Source organism: Pelophylax lessonae (assembly GCF_965119305.1).
Source record: "Pelophylax lessonae genome assembly, chromosome: 7".
Lineage (NCBI taxonomy): Eukaryota > Metazoa > Chordata > Amphibia > Anura > Ranidae > Pelophylax > Pelophylax lessonae.
The window spans coordinates 42,251,050-42,273,780 of NC_138774.1; the positions used below are offsets into that span (position 1 = coordinate 42,251,050).

A 22,731-nucleotide genomic window follows, 5' to 3' on the forward strand; every position below is an offset into this window, starting at 1 on the left:
CGGAGGCGGAGCCCTGTGATGAGGGGAGCTGCCTATTGCATGGAGCTCCTACACTGACTGTCGCCACCTGCCTCAGTGCACAGAGAGCATTGGATTGGAGCAGGGGGGCTGCGAGTAAATGGGGTTGAATACAAATGCACGCCACAATTATGTGCCACTTTATGTTGGTCTATCACAAAAAATCCCAATAAAATAAATTAATGTTTTTGGTTGTAACATTATAAAATGTGGAAAATTTCAAGGAGTATGAATACTTTTTCAAGGCACTGTAAATACAACCAGCAAAAGAGAGTGTATATTGTGGCATGCTTTTATCCTTGGTAGCCAACCTCAAATTTTCTCAGCTTGAAAATAACTCGTATACTGTAGAAATGTATTATTAAGTATCATAACAAAGCCTCTTTGGGGTATAAAAGATACCTGATCGCATATAAACGTATTGGTCACTTTATTGGGTACACCTGTTCAATTGCTTGGTAACACAAATTGCTAATCAGCCAATCACATGACAACAACTCAATGCTTTTAGGCATCTAGACGTGGTGAAGACGGTTCTTTTTAATTGCATGTACTTTGCTCTTTACAGTTTTCCTCACTCTCCAGCTTATGTATGGTTGTAAAAGAAACAAAGATGGAAGTGTCAGAGGCCTTTATCAGTATGCCCTGAATGGCAGAGACTTCTTGTACCTAGATGAAAAGTCATTGTTGTGGCAACCGGCTATGTACGAAGCACAGATAAGTGCTGATAGATGGAACAGCGACCCAATAATTGCCAAGAGTGTGAAAGGCTATCTTACACAGCACTGCACTAATGCTCTGGAAAAATACATAAGCTTGGGTGAACCAGAGCTGAACAAGAAAGGTGAGGTGGTGCTACACACAGAACAAAGTATACCTGTCCTTAATATGCACCTGTCACATCATAGCAGAAAAACATTCTGCAAAAGAGGTGGTTAATGGAAGGTAAGTTCACTTTAGAGCAGGGAGAATAAAGCTAACCATAGACAGGGGGAATTTCTTTCCTGCAACCATAGTCTGTGTTGATTGGGGAATCCCTCCCACACAGCCTAAAATAGCCGCTAGCAATAACCACATGTAAAATCAGACAGGCTGGTTGTACCCCAGTTAATTGATCGTTCAACGTGGATACATTCGACCTGCCCATATATGGTTCGAATTATCTATGGCCGGCTTAAGGCAGATGTCCCACCAAACTGCTTGCATGTGTCACTCCCTTGCTGGTCAGATCAGGGAGGTGTTCATCCCTTGCTGAAGAATGGGGATGGGCAAACGCTTTGGGCTGAGCATAAGTGTGACCTGAACATTGCCCATTCGGGTCCTGCAACGCCGGACCCGAAAAAAGAAAAAAAAACGCTTCCCCCTCAACGAAGGCTAACTGCCGAATGCCTACTCCGCCATGTGACAGTTCTTAAATAGGTAAAGTGCAGGGCAACCTGATGACATCACCTGCTGGTCAGATTAAGGAGGTGTTCATCCCTTGCTGATGAATAAGAATGGGCGAACAGTTCGGGCCAAGCCTAAGTGTGGCTTGAACATTGCCCGTTCTGGTGCCGCACCGCTGGACCCGAAAAAAGAAAAAAATCGCTCCCCCCTCGATGAAGGCTAACTGCCGAATGCCTACTCAGCCATGTGACCGTTCTTAAATAGGTAAGGGGCAGGGCCATCTGGTGACGTCACCGACTTGTGCATGCTGGATCAGTGACGTCACAAAGGGCCTATTTAAGAACTGTCACATGGCAGAGCAGACATTCGACGGTCAGCCTTAATTGTAGGTAGATTGTTTCTTTTTTCGAGTCCGGCGGTGTGGGGGCATCGTGATGGATGATAGATCTATATTGGGGGATGTTTTTTTAATAAAGGAATTGTCTAAAACTGCCTCCTGTCTTTATTTATTTTTGTCACTTTTTTTTGGTGAATGAGTAGAAGTACAATGTATATATTTTAATTGTTTTTCTTAGTGCGTCCAGAGGTGAAGGTGTGGGGTCATCGTCAGTCGGATGGTTTTACCAGACTTCAGTGCCTGGTGTACGGGTTTCACCCCCGACCTGTGGATGTGAAGTGGATGAGGAATGGAGAGGACCGTGTTCCTTCAGATGAAATGACTCCAATTCTCCCCCATCCTGATGGCACCTATCAGATCAGAATCAGTGTGAAAGTGCCAACCACGGTGGGAGATCTTTTTTACTGTGATGTGGACCACAGCAGCCTGGAGGAGACTCTCACTGTAAAATGGGGTAAGTAAATATGAGTTGAGAAGTCAAAAGATGTTTTGAGCTTGTCCAATGTGTCAGGCACATCCTGCAAATACTGTATATTGTTAATGCCCAACTTCAACTGTTCTATACTTTTTAAGCACACTGTGAACCCAGGGCAGCATGATAATGCATCCCCAGGGGGACTGTCCATGACAAGACAACAACAAAAGAGGGGCGCACAGACCTAGTGCATTACCACTAAAATGGTTTATTTAAAATCCAAAAACGACATACATTACACTCACAAACAATTGTAGATAGCACACATATAAACACGATCGGACTAATCGTCTCCAAAATAGCCAAGGCACTCCTATAGTGCTGGATAATGTGCTGGTGTCCACACTAATCTGGTTAGGCTGACGCGTTTCAAGGGAGAACCCTCTTCCTCAGAGCTAAAAGTGCCACTAGGTCAGTGCTCCCCTCTCGTTGTCTTTTAGTGTTTTTGGATACTCTTGGTCCTGAGGGGACGGCAAGACCACAAGTGAAGCCAACAAAGACTGTCTAATATTATTTATCCTTTGTTACATACCACTCAAGCACAGGAGAATTTTTATGTTTGGACTGTCTATGACAGCCTGGGCTTACAGAAAGTTGGCTTAATGATGCAAAAGAGTAACTGTTGAAAGCCCAAACTTTTGCCTGTTTGGCCCTCTGTTTTTCTACCAATTCTATATATGACAGCCTTCTGTTGTCACTGGTTCCTAAGGAAGCCATGAGTGCTTGCATCGGTAACGTCCGTAGGAACAACTGATGTTACCAGGATTCCCTGCCACTTAAGCAAAGGGGAAGGAATAGCACCAAAATCACTAGCTTACCCCTGCAGCCACTGGCCAGGATTTTGGGGAAGAGGCCCTTGTGCTCATCAACATGGAGGGCTTTGCCTTGTGGCATCCCCTATTTTATAAGCATGTGGCCTGGCATAGTTCTAGATATTACTCATTCCCCCCCTTCCTGGCTAGCCAGGCTGCATGCTCAGATTAAGGGCCTGTTATGGTTATTTAGGGGACCTTCACACATTTTTTATTGTGGAGTCCCCCTTAAATTTGTCACCAGACTCAAAGCATCTGGTATATATTTTGGGGGGACACTATGCAATTCTTGCATATGCTTGATGTAGAATGTGCTACAGCAAAGTGACATTTACAAAGAAAAAAAATTATACAGTTTACATTGCTGACATGTGACAATCATTGCCAGCTTCTAAAAAAACACAGACCCCTCCAAAGGTACTCAAAATACATACCAGACCCTTGGAGAGGTCTGTGTGGTGTAAAATAAAGCTGGGAAAAATATGTAATTTGCAAATGTCAGTGCTTCTGCAATATTTTCTTTGCATCGGAGATGTGCCCCTTCACAGTCAGGGTCTGGTATGGATTTTAAGGGGAACCCCATACCAAAATGTAAAAAAAAAAAAACAGTGTAGGGTCCCCCTCAAAATCCATACCATATGAACTTCCTGATTTAAGCCTTGTCTCTGCAGTTCCTGGTTGCCAGAATATCATGCCTTCACCAGCAAATATCTCGCTTGTCTCTCCTGCTGCCGTCCATATCTTCACTACCATTCGTTACCGGCTTGCTCCTTCTGCTTGATCCCTATCTGCTATATCTGCTACTGGACCCTGGCTTGCTCATCTCCTGGTGGGGCGATCCTGAGGACCGCAACCTGGTGCTAACACACAGCAAAGTCCATCTCCACCATCAGGAGCTGTGGTGAATACCGGTTAGTACTTAGATTCCGCACCTCAGGTGAGCCTGCGTCATCTGCCAGGTTGACCTGCCTGTGTTCCCATCTCTGGTTCATGTGTGGGCTTCCACTGCTATAGCAACTGGTCTTCGAGCCTGATGCCTGTTTGTGACATTTTGACTGTGTGCTCGGCGGGCGAACATATCGCTAAGTGCCAAGAAAGTTCAGTTGTTAGGCGAATACCTGAATGGGTGATGTTTAGGTCAATCTTCTGCTCGGCCCAAACCATTCACCCATCCTTAGTAGTGCCTGAACATTGTAAACCCTAACAGTTACTCTTGCTGGGCGCAGGAACAGGCCCTGCTGTTAAAAATGAGGTACAAAAATTGAAATTACAAGCACTTGCCATACAGGTGCAGAAAAATTGGGCCTTGGGTGTTGGTGGTGCCTGAACACTGTAACCCCTCACAGTTACTCTTTCTGGGCACAGGAACAGGACCTGTTGTTAAAAGTTAGAAACAATAATTGAAATTACATGCACTTGTCATACAGGTGCAGAAAAATTGGGCCTTGGGTGTCAGGGGTGCCTGAACACTGTAACCCCTCACAGTTACTCTTGCTGGGGGCAGGAATGGGCCCTACTGTTATATATTAGGAACAACAATTGAAATGACATGCACCTGTGTTACAGGTGCAGAAAAATTGGGCCTTGGGTGTTGGTGGTGCCGTAAACCAAAAATTGTTGGAAGCTAGCATAATCAAGATTAAGAAATAGGATAGGCAGCATAGACAGTCTTTAAGGGATCCCAGATCCCTAGAAAAAATCAATCAGCTGCATCAGGGGCTTAAAAGCTGCTGTTGATCCAGGACTAATTCATTTTGATAAATGTCAGCCGATGAACGGAGTCTGTGGACAGACGCACTCTTTAATCCATCACAAAACCTCCAGCAGCACTGAATGTCCGTTCGGATAGCACGCTGGAAGCAGGACAGGCCAGTAGCTCAATTGCATATTGAACAAGTTCTAGCCAGTGGTCCATCCTCAAGACCCAGTAACCCAGTGGATGCTCAGTTGGAAAGGTCTCCAAGTCTGCTATTGACCCTAGATCAGTGGTTCTTAACCTTGTTGGAGGTACTGAACCCCACCAGTTTCATATGCGCATTCACCGAACCCTTCTTAATTGGAAAAATAAAACATGATTTTTTCAAATTCAAAACATAGGTATATATTTAGGACGGTATATATTTATAAATAGGTGCACAAAAGGAACAAAACCATTAAAGAACAAAACCATTTGCATTAACACTGACCGCTGATGACCGCTGACCATTTGCATTAACACTGACCGCTGACCATTTGTATTAACACTGACCGCTGACAATTTGCATTAATACTGAGCACTGACCATTTGCATTACCAACCAACTAACCAAAAAAAAAAAAAGAAGGCTCTCCTAACTTAAAAAAAAAAAAAAAAATGCCATACCAATACTGCACACTCACTCACTATAACTGTTATACACAGTGGGTGGGCACCTTTTTAGTAAAACACTTCTTTGCAGAGAACACCACACCACCACATCTACCTACCTTAGTCCTCCTGATTCTGGTCTGGCTGCTGCGCTGGCCTAGTAGTGCGTGGCCTGTGGGCGGTCTGCTCTGGCCTGGGTCTGGTGCCAGACTGGTGTCAGACTCACTCAGTGAGTCACTTGAGTGAGCCACCACTCACTAAGCCTCCTCCTAGGCCTAGGAGTTGGACCTCTCACCCCTCTAGTCTCCGAGTCCCCGCTCTCACTCCGCTCAGTCTGTCCTTGTCCTCGCCATCAGTGCACTGATTAACAGTGTGTCAGTGTCACATGACATGTGAATCACTCCGCCAGGTCCGGGCTCTGTACTGTGAGGATGTTGTGTGTTTCCATGATGACGGCGCGGAGCGGGAGCTGAAGGACACGCCCAAAATTGGAGAAATAGTTCCTGACAGCGAAGTGGTACTAGCGGAGGGTGTGCATGTCATCAAGAATCATATGAGTCCTCCGCCGAACCCATGAGACTGACTCACCGAACCCCTGGGGTTCGATCGAACCCAGGTTAAGAACCACTGCCCTAGATAGTCCTGCACCATATGCTGCAGATGTTGGTTGCTTAAACCTAACAGCCCTGGGCGCTGAAGACTAAAGAATTTTTTAAAGGCATCGGTTAGCCGGCTGCCTTCTCCACCGCTTCTCCTTTGACCGAATGAAGCCTCAGAAACACATTGTCCAGGAAATGGTAACCTCCCAGTGTCTGGATAGATGTTACACAAGTTTTTCTTCAAGGCGTCCTTAAGATGTTTCATCCTCTGCTCGCTCTGCGAAGGCAGGATGAGCTCTGCAACTTTACCCTTGTAACATGGATTAGGAAGGGTTGCCAACCAGTAATGATCCCTCTCCTTGATACCACGAATCCTCTGGTCCTTTCGCAGGCTTTGCAGCATCAGGGAGCCCATGCAGCGTAAGTTTGAGGAGCATGAGATTCTGAGTCCTCTGGGTCACTAAGGATGACATTGTCAGGAGCAACCTCTCCCCAGTCATATACAACTCCTGGGGTTTCTGGGGAATGAAAATCATCCCTTAAAGACTGCTCTACATCCATGCTGCCACTATCCTCCTCCTCCTCCTCCTCCTCTTCCTTCTGTGTGTTTTATGGCCCCGCAGGAGTGTTATCTGTATAAAGGGGGCCTTGTGAAGAAAGGAAGCCCTCCTTTTCCTCCCGCTGTTCTTCCTCAAATGCCCTGTCCATGATTCCATGAAGCGTGTGCTCCAGCAGGAAGACTAGAGGGACAGTGTCACTGATGCATGCATTGTCGTGGCTCACCATCCTTGTGACCTCTTTAAATGGTGACAGGACAGTGCATGCATCCTTTATCAGCAGGTTAATGTAAACCTTTCTGCTGACCGCTCTATCCAACGAGGCCAAAACATTGCTTTCCACATGATGGTACAGAGCTGGAATGACCTTACGTGCAAAGAAATTTCTTTTTGGAACCTGCCACTGTGGTACAGCACATTCATAAAATTCAGGAAAGGGGGCAGGATCTACCAGATGAAAATGCAGCAGTTGTAGTGCTAGCAATTTGGCCAAGTTAGCATTTTGACGCTGAGCATGTGGAAGCAGTGGTGGGATTCAGCCGGTTCGCACCGGTTCCACAGAACCTGTTACTAAAACTTTGCAAGTTCACCGAACCGTTATCCCGGTTCCGACTCTGCTGGCTCTCTGCCTGTGGCCGCGGCGCTCTCTCTCTCTGCTGCGCGGACAGGAGGCGAGGGAGTGTGCATGCTGAGAGAGTACCCAGAGCTCCTCCAGAAGCCCCAATGCAAATACCACCCTCGTAAAATCCGGCCCACCTGTCATTATGCGCATCGCCAATTGGCCCAGGATTCCCTGTCTGATCCCTGATTGGTTGCACTTGCGGCGTTCATTGCTCCGTTCCGCTGTCACTGGTTTGGCTTTTCATAGGCGGATGTAATAATCAATCTGTTGAACTCAGCCACGTCATTGGTCGTCTCTATTGCATGTCAGAAGCAGGCGGAGACATGCCGTGTATCTGATTTCTCCGCCGCTCTGTGGTGTCGAGCCCCGGGGAGGGAGGAGCTGCGTGACAGCGGGGGCCTGGGGCTATAGGTGAGACCGAGTTACCTACCGTGTGTACCCAGTTTGATGGACAAGATGTCTGTGTGTGACAGGACGTCCCTGGGAGGAGAGATGCGCAGAGCCTGGGAGTGTGTGTCCATGACGTCATGTGTGGGAGCATCCAGATGTGTGTGACTTCATCCGGTGATGTCATCAACCCTGAGAGCGATGCTGTCATCCTTCTGCATCATATACAGTATATATACCTAGAGTACCTACCTCACTGCACCCCTCCTCTCTCTCTATACACACACCTAAGACACTTGCCTCCCTACACCCCTCCTATATGTATACACCTGGTTCACCTACCTCACTGCAATATATATGTATTCTGCTACATATTTGTGGTAAAAAAAAAAAATGGAATAAACGTATTTTGATTGGTTTGCACAAAAGTTATCACGTCTGCAACTAGGGGAACGTTTAATGTCATTTTTGTTTAAGCAATGGCGGCGATCTGGGATTTTTTGCGTGACTGCGACATTGCAGACAAAGTCGGAACTGGTTACTAAAATTTTTGAATCCCACCACTGTGTGGAAGGCTGGGACAGTATTTTTTTTTTAAGGTTCATCAACTGAGGTAGCGATATTTGCCTGCTGGTCAAATCAACAGGTGGTGTACTGCTAGCAGAGTGGGTGCAAGTACCTGTGATACCCATTGCTATACCATCATCCCTCTCAGTGCAGGTTTTTGAGAGGACTTGAGGTATAGTAGGGGTAGAGATCCAAGATGAGGAGCAAGGAGAAGTCTGCATTTTATTATGATGCGGGTCTTTCAGGTGCTGTTGCCAATGGACTGCATTGCAGGTCGTCATATGTCTTATCAAGCATGTGGTGCCCAAGCGGCTGGTGTTCTGGCCACACTTGATCCGCTTCAGACAGAGATTGCAAACAGCAACGCTGCGGTCTGCTGCACATGTGTAGCCTACACTAATGAACTTTTGAAAGTCAGCAGGGGGTTAGCAGCACCCTGCACTTGTTGAGCTCTGCGGTGTGATGCAATAGGATGACTGCCCTTAAGCCGGTCCCTGGAGAACATCCTGCCTCGTTGGAGTTGTTCTGCCTCCTCCTCCTCACTTTCCTCCTCTGTTCTCTCAGGCACCCAAGTACGGTCAGTGACCTCATCATCCCTTCCCTCCCCGTCACTGGAGCAAACTTGGCAGTATGCTGCAGCTTTTGGAACATGACTGCGAGTTTCTTGTCCGTCATTGTCACCCCCTCTCTTTAGGCTCACGTTATTCCCTTCCTCAACCTGGCAACCAACATCGGAGCATTCAAATTGCTGTGCATCCTCCAGCATCATGTAACTCACACTATGATCGAATAATTCAGATGACTCCTCTGTGCATGGTGGTGAGGCTACGGAAGGAGTAGCTGTGGACAAGGAGCTTATGAAATAGGTGCTTTGGCAGCAGCCGTGGAAGGCAAACTAGTATGAGCCTGGGTGACAGAGGTTGGTGAGGATGAGGACAGCATAGTTATCTACTCTACCAACTCTTCTGCATGTTGTGCCTCAATAACACGGCCAGCACCGGAAAAAAAGGACAAGCGTGCCCCGGCTGCAGAGGATGCACCATGTCCGCGACCTCCACTTTTCACTGTGGACACAGAGGGTGCTTGCCCTCTTTTAGTGGCCTGTGAGCGTCTGCCTCTCCTTGTTGGCCTTTTGGACATGATGGGTATTTTTGGGGGGTTTTTATAACTTTTTATTACAGAATGTACAATGGAAATATGATGCTTGGGTGCAATTCTTTTGTGCTTGGTGCACTATAAACTGTTTTATTATTGTTTTTAATTTTGTGGCTGGGATTTTTAAAACTTTTTATCGCACTAAAAACTGTTATATTTTTTTTTTTAAACGAAAAACTTAATAAAGCCAAAAAAAAAAACCCCACTGCCGACACATAAGGAAGAGCACCTGTGACACAAAAGTGGGGACAGCAATTATGCCCTAAATAAAATTAGTGCTGCTGCACCACAAAAAAACACCCACTGCTGACGCAAAAGGAATAGCGCCTGCAACACAAAAGGGGAGACAGCAATTGTGCCCAAAATATAATTATTGCTGCTGCACCACAAAAAAACCCACTGCTAACGCAGAAGGAATAGCGCCTGCAACACAAAAGGGAGGACAGCAATTATGCCGAAAATATAATTAGTGGTCCTGCGTCACGGAAAAAAAAAAACACTGCTGACACAGAAGGGGGGTACTAATTTTGCAGGAACAAAACCAAATGTTGCAAAAAAAAATTGAAAAGAAAAAAGAAAAAATATCAATGAAAAAAAACATGGGGTCAGTGGGGTGACACAGATGTGTTGTATACACCAACACTTCAGTGGCCCCACTACACTGTGTTACACAAGAATCACAGCACTACACTGACTGCACTACACTGTTTTACACAATAATCAGCCCTACATTACACTGCACTGCAGTACACTGTGTTACACAAGATGGATCAGCACAGCACTACACTACACTGACTGCACTACACTGTGTTACACAAGAATCAGCCCTACACTGCACTGCACTGACTGCATTAAATATGAAAGCACAATCCACTAACTACCTGCCTAACCTCCACTAACTACCTGCCTAACCTCCACTAACACACTATACCCGGCTGCCGTGTATAAGCAGCCTTATATAGTGTGGGGCGTGGACTTTGCCTCTGAGCCATGTTTGGCTAAAAGCACCCTGCCTTTGGCCAATCATGGCTCTGACAGGACATTGTGCTGTGATTGGCCGAAGCATACAGGTCAGGTGCATGCTTTGGCCAATCACAAGCACTTAATGCGCTGCAATCGTGCAGTGCATTATGGGGCGCTCATTGGCGGGCAAACGTTCCGCCGAGTGCCACATTTGTTCATGTGTTCAGCGAAAACATGATGTTCGAGTCGAACTTACGTTCGACTCAAATGGTCAGCCCATCACTAATCGTGAATGCTCAAATTGCAAAGTGTCACTTAATAAGTGAAACCCTTGTTGCCTGGAACGGTGTAACAAGTGAATTACACCAAAAATAATATTTTTGTGAATAAGTAGCTACGATCTGTTCACACAAAATGGCAAATAATAAATGGTGCAAAAAGTTTTTATTCATACTTATAATATTTCATTATTGTTCTTCTTATTATTAAAAATGTGTTTATTGTTCTTTTCAGAACCCACCAAATATAATACAAAAGTACGTTTGGTTTCACTGTCTGCTTCATTCATCTATATTTTAATAATAATATTCTTCATTGGAATGGTAAGTTTGGTATATATTGGGGTGCATTTACTAAAGGTAAATAGACTGTGCACTTTGCAAGTGCAGTTGTACTCATTTTCTTTAGTAAATATAAATGTGGTAAAGCTTTGCTTTGTAAAGAATACCCAATCAGGTACAAGAAAATAAAAAAACAGCATTTTTGCTTACACATGACTGGATGATGGAAATCAGAAGAGCGTTACCACATTTACTAAGCCCTTGGGAAAATGAGTGGAAGTGCACTTGCACGGTGCACAGTCTATTTGACTTTAGTAAATCCACGCCCATGAGTATAATGTTGGGTTATGATGAAGTTATCTCTGACTGTAAGGGCCAGTTCACATTTGTGTGGTGCATCTTAGGTAAACTGTGCTTAAGGTGTGTTTTACATGTGTTTTAGGTGCATTCTATTGAACTGTATAGAACATGCTTTTTCATGAAAGTGTATTAACCTCCCTGGCGGTATGATTCTGTCAGGAATTCTGTTCCAAAAGCGGTACAATTCTTTTCATGGAAATTTGGCGTTATGTATTATAGGCCTACAATTCTTAGTAATTACTGACTTAAACCTGACCAAAACAAGAGTCTAGTAGACATCCCAGATGTGATAAATTTGAAACACAAACAAGTGAATTATAATTGAATCAATAATATTATTTTATTATTTAATATATAATATATATAATAAAATTATATTATTGATTAGATTATAATTCATGCGCTATATATTATATATATATGTGTGTATATAGATATATATATATATATATATATATATATGTGTGTGTGTGTGTATATATATATATATATATATATATATATGTATATATGTGTGTGTGTGTGTGTGTGTGTGTGTGTATATATGTGTATATATATATATAATATTTGCATATATATATATATATATTTGCATATATATATATATATATAATATAAAATGTGTTATGTGTTTTGTGCAACGTTTTTTTTTTTTTTTTTTTTTTTGAATTTCCCTCCCTAGTTCCGCTCCCATGCAGCATTGCTGCTGCAGGGAACGGAACTAGGAAGTCCTCCTACCGACAGACGAGCGGCGGAGATCTCGCTGGCGGTCACAGCAATGAGAGCTCATCGCTGGATCGCCAGGATAAGGTAAGAGAAGCTCCGCTGCGCTGTCTGCACGCTCTGCCCATTGACCCCGAGCGTGACTCGGGGATACCGCTAATAGCAGAAAATTCCTACCCCGAGTCACGCTCGGGTTTACCGCTAAGGCGGTTAAAGATGCAGCAAGTGGTGTTCTTTTTAATGTACCACACCCAAAACCCACATAAAACGTACAGGTATAAGTGGGCCTGTAGGCAGGTTGCCTACAGGTATACTAGTTTTAGTTAGTGGCTGGTCCACACTGGGGTGGGTAGAGAGAGTTGTGGTTCCTGGGCTTTTTTGATCCAGGCTACCCACCAATATTATAAATATAGGGGAAGGCTGGGTTAAGGGTTGTTAGATGAGCCACATCAAGCAGGACATGTGGAGGAGGGCTGCTGGGCCTTGCAGTCCATCAGAGACACCGGGGATCGGGAGATCAACCAGCAGTTGAAGGATGCACATATGGACTGCCATCTCTTAGAAGTATTCCTGGGCAGCCATTCAGTTTTGGTTAGAGTCAGGATATTGACACTGTTCATGTTGGACTGTATTACAAGAAACTCCTAAAGCAAAGTGGCATCAACTGTTCTAAGCCTGCTCTGAAGTTATTCAAAGGGGTGCATGTTGGTCCTGGTGTATTTAAAAGAACTTGGGTCAGTATAACACATGTGGGTTTTGAAGCAAAGCTACTGTAAGAGGTCTAAGATACATGCAGCCGGTCACAAATCGTGGTACCTAGTATAGGCGACAAGTCCTCCGGTAGTGAGGGGTCAGTGACTTGACTCCCTCCACTAGTGGTCGGTTTCCTGTAGCAACCGGAACTGAATGTGCATTACGGAGATCCATGGCCTGGTCACATAAGTACAGGGAGGAAGGAATTACCAAGTGCATGCATGAGGTCCATGCTAAGTGGACAGCGGAACCATATTCTGTTACTGGGAGTGAGGCTTACGCTGGACTGGTGGAGAGGGTATAGGCTCAGCTGTGTGCCTCCTAAATGCAACATTCATCAAGTTAAGGTGTGTAGTGACATGGGACAGTACTTTTAGGAGGAACTCTGTACATTTCTACTACACAGTATTACGGCTCATCTCTAAGTCAGGGAACTGCATTAATTGACTTTCACATGACCGATCGTAAAAGGCACCACCACGTGTAGGGCGAGTGGCCTCACCTCAACAGGCCCCTATAGAGTTTGAAACAAATGAAATGTTAAAAAAAGCCTTCTAGGTGAAGAACATAATAAAAAAAAAGTCCTAATGAAATTAATGGGAGGAATTCAGTAAAGCATTTATGGCTGTTTTCTGACAGTAGTCTCCTTAGAACTACCTACTTCTAATTTAGACAAGCATTTATGCCAGTTTCAGTAATAATACCAACATGTGCGCCAAATTCAGGTAGTACTAATTACTGCCACTTTATGACCCTGCAGTGATGGCAGATACAGATTCCTAAACAATTACCCTCAGTTTGCAGATTAGGAAACCAGAGGTAGTTAAGACCAACTTTAAGCTTGCGTACAGAGGTATACCAGTATTCAAAGTGGGGCATGACTGTGTTGGGATGTGCACAGGCCTCTATCCATGGCCCCATTTAGCTGCCAGCTGAGATATTTAGAACTGAATGTAAACAAAGGGGCCAGGGAAAGTGGTGATGTTATTACCCAAATATGGCAATGCCCATATTTGAGAATGGACTTGAATCACCGGGGAGGCAGACCTGATGGGGAACATGTCTCCATGGCCAGAGAGTCAAGTCAGGTAGGCAGAGCTTGATGGATAATGAAGACACTAGTTCCTTATCAGGTTCATCTTATTTTTGATTGACTGCAGAAAGCAGTGAGTAGATTTAAAAACCGCTACTGGACAAAATAGCTGCTATGGATTTACCCACTGCCATCCACTGTCAAGGAACAACAAGGTGGACCTGATGGGCAGCTAGTCTCTCAATTCTCCAACCGGTTCCATCTACCACACTACAAAACTCCTGGGCCATGCACCTGTCAAAGTGATGGATGCAGTGGCTGGGAGGGAGCGCACTGAGGAAGAAGTGTCCAGTATGGACAGCCTGACCTCTGTATTGTGCTCTGAGGGATTCATGTACCTGTCTCTGACAGGTACATGAATTGGACACAAGAACCATCAATGTTGATGCGGCAACCCAACAGAAATCTAACAGGTGTCTATGAAATTTTTTTGGAGCTGTATAATATTTACAATTAGTCAGATCTACATATTGACTTCATGAGGATGCTAATGATGATCTTCTATATGTTTTTATATGGTTATCTGTATGTAGTAGTTAGTATTTTATATTATTTATAAATTTAGTAGTTTTTGTACATTTTAATAAAGAACAAAATTGTGTCATACTGCCTTATGCTTTAACCTTCCTAGCGGTATTCCCGAGTGTGACTCGGGGTAAGATTTTAGAGCAAAAAGCGATAACCCCGAGTCACACTCGGGGTAGCGCTAGGAAGATCGCTGGATGCTGGAAGAGGTTTTACTTACCTTTTTTCCGGGATCCAGCGAAGACTGCGAGCTGTATGCGGCGGCGGAGCTCTCTCCCGATCGTCTGCGAGCCCCGGCTTCCATCTTCGGCGACGTGACGTCTGCCGGGGGGTGGAACCGGCGGCAAATTCGAATGTAAAACACACCAAACACACTGATACCGTTCAAAATAAAAAAAAAATCACACTACATTGCCCCCCAGTGCCCTTTCCTGCAGTTTTACTGTACTTTTTATGTAAATATATGTATATATATATATATATATATATATATATATATACATACGTGTGTGTGTGTGTGTGTATATATATATACACAGTATATATATATATATATATATATATATATATATATATATATATATATATATATATATATATAAAATAAATGTATACAGTTGGTTTGGGCTGCTCATTCACAAGAATTACATGCAAAATAATGGTACCGCTTTCAGCACCTAAAATCCAAAAGAATCATACCGCCAGGGAGGTTAATGGTAAAGACAGAATACCATTTATGGGTATTATTAGCATTTACACTTTTTTTATATTGTTTACATATTTCTTAATTATTACAGGTACTTACTGTATATAGCACTGTCAATCTACACAATGCTTTACATATATATTTTACATTCACATCAGTCCCTGCCCTCAAGGAGCTTACAATCTAAGGTCCCTAACTCACATTCATTCATACACATATTACGGCTAATTTAAATAGGAGCCATATAACCTACCAGCATGTCTTTGAAAAGGAAACCAAAGTACCCCGAGGATACCCATGCAAGTGATTTTTTTGTGGGTGTGACTAAAAGTGGGTGTGGTCAGTAGGGAGTCCTAGGACTTTATTTTGAAAATATGGTCACCGTATTCTATAAGGCTGCCTTGATAAATGTTTATTTCTCAGTTTCAGGTAAGACGGCCCCCCTATAGTGCTGACCCGGTAAGTAGTAACTGTTGAATGTTGACTGAGTGATTACGAATTTTCTCTGAGGTCTTGGTGAAATCAAACTCCATCTCAAATCTAGGGAATACATTTCACCCTTTCTATGGCTAGAAGGTCAAAATAAATGATTTTTCCCCTAAACTCAGCTATTGTAGCTAGGGATAAGGGAGTCAATTTGCAGAAACCTGAATTTACATCAAATCTGGATGAGGTTATGTTGCTGGGTTATTGGATGATGCCACTCAGTCATTGAGCTCCAACAGTGAGCCAAGGAAGAAGTTTACTTAAAGCAGACCTTGCATCAAATTTATTAATAAACCCCATAAAAAAAAAAAAAAAAAAAAGTAAACAAATTGAGAGAAAAAAGGGAAAGATGCTTACCTCACACATTCTCATGAGAATGCACCCCTACAGGTAAATAACTTTCTAAAAAATGTAATTTTATTTTTTATAATGTGTTTACATGTAGGGTCTACTTACTGTAATTGCAGTACAGGCCGCCCCCAGTTTAAAAACAAAGGTTTTGTAGGTTTGTTCTTAGGCCCCTTTCGCACACGGCAGTCTGTCGGCGGACTCCGTTTTTCTCAGCGGGGGATCGATCCGCCGATCCCCCGCCAAGCAGGAGGATGACAGCTGTGTCTCCGCACTTTGTGCGGAGACACAGCTGTTGGGTCCCCATTCTTCTCTATGGGAGAATCGGATGAGAACGGACAGACGTTTCCATCCGTCCGGATTTGACGGATCGGATGTCAGTGGACATGTCTCCGCTGACATCCGATGCCCCATAGAGATGCACGAGGCATCCATTCAGATCCACCTGAAAAATGGACAGGCGGATCTGAACGGTCCGCTTGTGTGAAAGGGGCCTTATGTTGAATTTGCATGTAAGTTGGAACAGGTACAATTTGTAAGTGTAGTTCCAATAAAAAAAAAAATTGTTTTTTTTGATAGATAAGGAAGGGTTAATACCCCTGTAACATTTATTTTGCTGTCTGTACCCCTGTTCAAAAGATTTCATCTCAGTTTCTGTCCTTGTGACAATTGGACTCTGAAAAATTTGGGTTGTTGTGGAAACAAGGATTGATGATAAAGCTTTGGTGGAGACGCTTTTTCCCCATGAGAACTCTTATAGCAGTGAATTTCCATTCCTAGGGGTAGATTTCCCCTCACTTCCTGTTGTCTCCCATTGTTTGTTAATATGGGTCGTATGTAAGTCAGATGTTTGTAACTCAGGGACTGCCTGTACCTTGCATTTTCATGCAAGGTTTGCTTAAAGTGGAGTTCCACCCTATTTTTATACTTACCTCCATCTTCTCGCTCCGGGTCACCTGAAAAAGAAATGGATAATCGCATATTTTATTTTTTTTTACTTACCTCGTAGCGAAGAAAAAATACTTACCTTACTTCCTTCTTCCTCCTTCCTCGGCCGCGGCCCGTCGTCACTTCCTGGCTCTGCAATGATTCCTGGGAGCTGAACGTCATAGCTCCCAGGAATCATTGCGCCTGCACCGGCCCCGACGTCAGTTCCGGGTCGCGCGCGTCATCCCCTTCTAAACAGCTTCTGGGCAGAAGCTCCCCTAATACTTACCCAAGCCCCACTCTTGATCCAGCAATGTCCACAAGAGCCTTTTCTCTCAGGGGACTTGCACTCCTGATTGGCTTTTGGCAGCAGAAGGAGACATTTGGCTCCCACTGCTGTTAATCAGACAGTAAACCAATCAGGAGACAGAGGGGACGGGGACAAGTCACAGCTCCCTGTGTGAGTGGACACACACAGCTGCAGGTCGGGAGTGTGCCTGCATGGGTGCCACCACAGCAAGCTGCTTGCTGTGGGGGCACCTGAAAGGAGGAAGGAGCCACTAGCGCCAGCGTGGGATCCTAAAAGAGGAGGCTTGGGGCTGCTCTGTGAAAAGCCATTGCACAGAGGAGGTAAGTATAACATGTTTGGTATTTTAAAGAGAAAGAAAGAAAAATACTTTAATATCCCTTTAATGCAGGCTCAGTGTAATGACAAGCTGAAATCTGTTTTATCCATTAGGCTAATTTCATAGCAATGCACTATGTTGATGTGTGCAGGGTGCAAACAATACATGCATAGTCTCAGCATGCCAACAGTCCCAAAATCCCCAAATCGAACAAACCCAGATCCCTCCCCCTATCTCCTCCAGCTCCCCCAGCAGCGGCTTAGTATTAGGTGGAGCCTGCCTCGCAGTGGGATTAGGTGGGACTCCGCCTCTGAGGTGAGATCACTCCAGTGCACCTTGAGTCTGGCCAGGTGCAGCATGCGTGTGAGGAAGGAGCAGGCTGTGGCAACACAGAGAGAGTGGACCCGACCAGAGGTAAAATAGTGCCTATTTCAGTCGTGTCTGAGAGAGGGGCCTGCCGGGAGGGTGAGGGCAGCCTGAGCTGAGGAGAGAGTGTAAAGCAGGGGATGGGAAGATTACAAATACCATTGTCCTCAACCGCAATTGCCATTCTAAACAATTCCCACTCTGCTTTCATCCTAAATGCTGTCAGACTGCAGCAAAGGGCAGTGCTTGCCTATTGGTTGTTCGCAACCTGGGGGGCCAGGAGGGATGAGTAAGGGGGGGGGCAGGAGAAACAGTAATGGGGGCCGGGAGGGAACACTAATGGTGGGCCGGGAGGGAACAGTAATTGGGGGCCAGGAGAGAACAGTAATGGAGGGGCCAGGAGAGAACACTAATGGGGGGCCAGGAGGGAACAGTAGTTGGGGGAGCGGGAGAGAACAGTAGTTGGGGGCCAGGAGAGAACACTAACTGGGGGACCAGGAGGGAACACTAACTGGGGGCCAAGAGGGAATAGTTACGGGGGGCCAAGAGGGAACAGTTACGGGGGGCCAAGAGGGAACAGTTACGGGGGGCCAAGAGGGAACAGTAACGGGGCCAAGAGGGAACAGTAACGGGGGCCAAGAGGGAACAGTAACGGGAGCCAAGAGGGAACAGTAACGGGGGCCAAGAGAGAACTGTAACGGGGTGCCAAGAAGGAACAGTAACGGGGGGGGCCAGGAGGGAACAGTAACATGGGGCCAGGGGGAACAGTATAGCACAGGGGACCAGGAGGAAACAGTATAGAGGAGCCAGGAGGGAACAGTATAGGGAGGCCAGGAGGAAACAGTATAAGTGGGTCTGGAAGGAACAGTATGAAACCCCAGTTGAGAACCACTGATGTAAATCATCTCAGACTCTAACCACACCCCTTTAAGCCGCGCCCAATATTTAGCGTAATTTCAACTACGCCCACTTTTCGTCTTCGCTTCGAGTGCCACATTTTCTCTTTCCAGCTAGGTCAGGTCCACAAATGAATGCCCCACCCCTAAAAAATACTCCGCCTACAGCTCATCACAGCCTGCTACAGCATATTGTATGTTAAGGAAAACAAAATAAAGTGTTTTTTCTTCTGCTCTGACAAAATGCTCATCAAGGTAATACAATGCAACACGTTAAAAAATCACTTCAACTCAAGTATTTTCAACACACACTAAAAGGCAAAGCATGTGACATTATTCAGCACAAAGTATGCAGCAGTCTTTCCCTATAGATAGCTCACATTCTAGTGTTACTAGGACCTCATAACGAAGTAAAGTGTTTCACAGGAGGAGGGGAATCTTGTCCTTTAGGCCCCTTTCACACTGAGTTTTTTGACGGATCTGAACGGATGCCCCATGCATCCCTACGGGGCATCGGATGTCAGCGGAGACATGTCCGCTGACATCCGATCGGATCCATCAAATCTGGAGGGATGGAAACCCTATTTTCCATCCGTCCAGCGGATCGGATCGGATGAGAACGGACAGACGGTCCGTTCCCATCCGATTCCCCCATAGAGAACAGCGGGACATGACAGCTGTGTCTCCGGAGACAGAGCTGTCATCCGCCTGCTCAGCGGGGGATCGGTGGTTCGATCCCCCACTGAGATAAACGGACTCCGCCTGACGGACTTCATGTGTGAAAGGGGACTTAATTGCTTGCATCAATAAAGTGGGGTCCCTGTTGAATCCTGGCAGTGACAAGTAGACATGTGCATGCCGAAAAATTTTGTTTTAAGTTTTGGGATCTGTTCATTAGGTGAAGAATTTGTTTTTGGATGCATTCGTTGATGGACTGATTCATTTTCGGAATCAGTTTAATATTTTTGACATTTATTTTGTTTAATTCGGAACAGCACTGGTTGTTGGGAGCGGCTGGCCGCCTCATCCTTCACAACTTTTCCCCACTGTCAGCAGAATTTAAACAAAACATTTATTTTTTTTAAAAACAGCCTGTGGGTCCTCCCCAAACCATACCAGGCCCTTTGGGTCTACTATGGATTTTAAGTGGAGTCCCATGCCAAAATAAAAAAAAAAATAGCATGGGGTTCCTCCCAAAATTCATTCCAGACCCCTATCCAAGCATGGGGATGAAGTCACCTGCTGCGATGTAATGCGCAGGGCACCAGTATACCGAAAGATGTGCGAACGAGCTCGGTGCTCATGGATGTATTGCATTTGAAAGTTTTTAAAAAGTGAGTACCCTGCTGTCGCTTATTAAACTTTAAACATATCAAACGGGATAATGCTATGGAGCTTTATTACTTTTTTTACACATGCCACGGAGAGTAATAAAACCAAAGGACGAGGAGCATAGAGGACACGTTCCATTACATTAGAAGATATATTCAATGCTGTTACCTTACAGTAGTGGTGTGAGGTGTGACTCACTCTGAAGATTCTCACTGGATTGGTCACACTGAAGACTCACTATTTTATATTATATGATTTTAGTCACTGGTTTATTGCACACTGTATCCATTTTTGTTCTTAATGTATTCTGTAATTAATTTTGCAAATAATTTTTTATGTCAATAATTATTGTTTTTTACCTCATCACCTCACGTAGGTTTATTGTCACATTATTGAAGATTTTATTTGTCATATGTGTTTCAATCATTCACCTCTATTAACACAGCCACACAGAGCAACACTTTACCACTTCCTTTTTTTATTACAATAGTTTGGGTTTGCTCTATTGGTGCTGCCCGCTGTATCTAGGCTATCATCCACTTTATCAGTGATAGCGCGAGAGTTATAGACCATTTACTATGTAACTATGTATGTGCTTTTACAGCATCACCAATGGAAAATGTTGTGTACAGAAATTCGTCCCTGTTTATGGGCACACACAATTTTGGGGCTTCACATGTTGGGTAGCTATTTACTCAATTTTATTTACTCTCATATTTTATATTATACCAAAAATTGGGTAATATAAAAGTTTATTTATTAAAACTGGAGGGTACAACTGGTTCAGCACTGCATGATAGCCAATGATCTTCTACTGTAACTTTGTTCCATTAACCACTTTACCACCGGAGGATTTTGCTGTCTTCCGTCCAGGCCACTTTTTGCGATTCGGCGCTGTGCGACTTCAACTGACAATTGCGCGGTCGTGCGACGCCGTACCCAAACGAAATTTACGTCCTTTTTTTCCCACAAACAGAGCTTTCTTTTGGTGGTATTTGATCACCTGTGCGATTTTTACTTTTTGCGCTATAAACAAAAAAAGAGCGTTTATTTTGAAAAAATAACAATATTTTTAACATTTTTTTTATATGAAATTCCCCCCAAAAAAGATGTAAAAACCAATTTTTTTAAAAAATTTTGGCCAATTTGTTTTATGCTACATATGTTTGGTAAAAAAAAATCGCAATAAGCGTATTTTGATTGGTTTGCGCAAAAGTTATTGCGTTTACTAACAAAGGGAAAGATTTCTGTCATTTTTGGTGTTTTTTTTTTAACGCGTAATGGCGGCGATCTGCGATTTTTTTTTGCGGGACTGCGACATTGCGGCGGACAGATCGGACCCTTGACTGACAATTTTGACACTTTTGGGGGTACCAGTGACATTACTGCAGTAATCAGTGCTATATATATGCACTGTTACTGTAAAAATGACACTGGCAGGGAAGGGGTTAATTTTATTGGAGAGGGAGGGGTTAATGTATGCCTGGTGCTTACTGACGTGTAGGGGGGGAGGTGACTGTGTGAGTCATGGACAGATCGGATGTCCAGCTATGCTGAACAGTCCGATCTGTCACTCCCTGTCACTATGGAGATCCGCCCGCTGTGTTAAGACACACAGCGGGCGGATCTCCAGACTCGATCCCCGACGATCGGGTAAGAGCAGCGGCGATCTCCTCCCCTGGCCCGACTCCCGCTGTGAATGAAAACAGCGGGAGCGAGCCTCCGGCGGTGTGCAAGCGCCGCCCAGAAGGGGGAGTGTCCAACGACGTTAATACTACGTGACTGGACGATAACGAACCACTCTGCCGCAGTAGTATTACTGTGAGCGGTTCTAAAGTGGTTAAGCTTGACAAAAAAAAAATGGAAGCTGATTGGTTCCTGTGCAGAGCTGCAACAGATTTTGCACTCTCCCTATTTTATTTGTGTGTCCTAAAATTAACTGGAACTACCACTATTTTTTTTTTACCGTCTCTACTTTCAGAAAATGTTTAATGTCTTGGTGGGTTTAGGTAATCTTCAGGCCTAAAATTATTTTTTTAACGTGTGCACAAAATGAAAAAATGACTGGCATTGAAAGGGTTAATGGACGATTTCCCCCTCAGTGGTAGCCACATACTGTGAGACCCCAGCCATAGAAATGAATAGCTGTGACAATGACTTTGTGCAGTGCCAGGCAGGGTGGCACAGTGGAGATCTAGGTAGTAAGGGCTGAAGGGAAGTACTGTATTTCATTTTGTCACTACCACTGAAGGGGGCTGGGGGAAAAATTAAGGAGAAACTTCACTGAAAGCAAATTTGTTCCTTAAGCTTCATCCAATTATTCCCCCTCCATATCATGGCTGGTACAGAAAGATGCATCCATCATTAACATACAGATAATGTTGTCTTCTTGTTTTCCAGGGTATCGATTTGAGCGCTTAAAGGAGAATTCGACTTACATTAAAGCAATTAATAAAGTCTGTAAAATTGCTGCACAAGCTATTTGTGAATAAAGTTTACATTTACATTTTGATCTGTAGCCGCTGTGATTTTTTTTAAACTATTAAACAAAAAAAAAATATTTAAAAAATGCAATTCAGCATATCAACCTGGAGTTGTTCTGCACAGTATTGGTGTATGAAATGCCCCCAAAAATTTCATCAGTGTGATTTTGGGAAACTTGCTTGTGAAACTGGCTTTCTGATTTTCTCATAAGTCTGCACTAAGATACGTTTTAGGCATCCCCTGCAATAGGAATTTCACTTTA

At 44.2% G+C, this 22,731-nt stretch overlaps 1 protein-coding gene across 1 annotated transcript in view; it reads left to right on the top strand.

Annotated features, from left to right (window-relative positions):
- Window positions 1-22,406, top strand: part of LOC309560444 (class I histocompatibility antigen, F10 alpha chain-like) — a gene marked incomplete at both ends in the record, with an annotated part of 55,338 nt that extends 32,932 nt beyond the window's left edge. Inside the window, 4 exons of the mRNA XM_082264077.1 lie at window positions 587-862; window positions 1,980-2,255; window positions 10,798-10,886; window positions 22,386-22,406. Coding sequence (XP_082120203.1) covers window positions 587-862; window positions 1,980-2,255; window positions 10,798-10,886; window positions 22,386-22,406 — 662 coding nt within the window. The remainder of the gene's footprint in view (window positions 1-586; window positions 863-1,979; window positions 2,256-10,797; window positions 10,887-22,385) is intronic.
- Window positions 22,407-22,731: the final 325 nt, after the last annotated feature.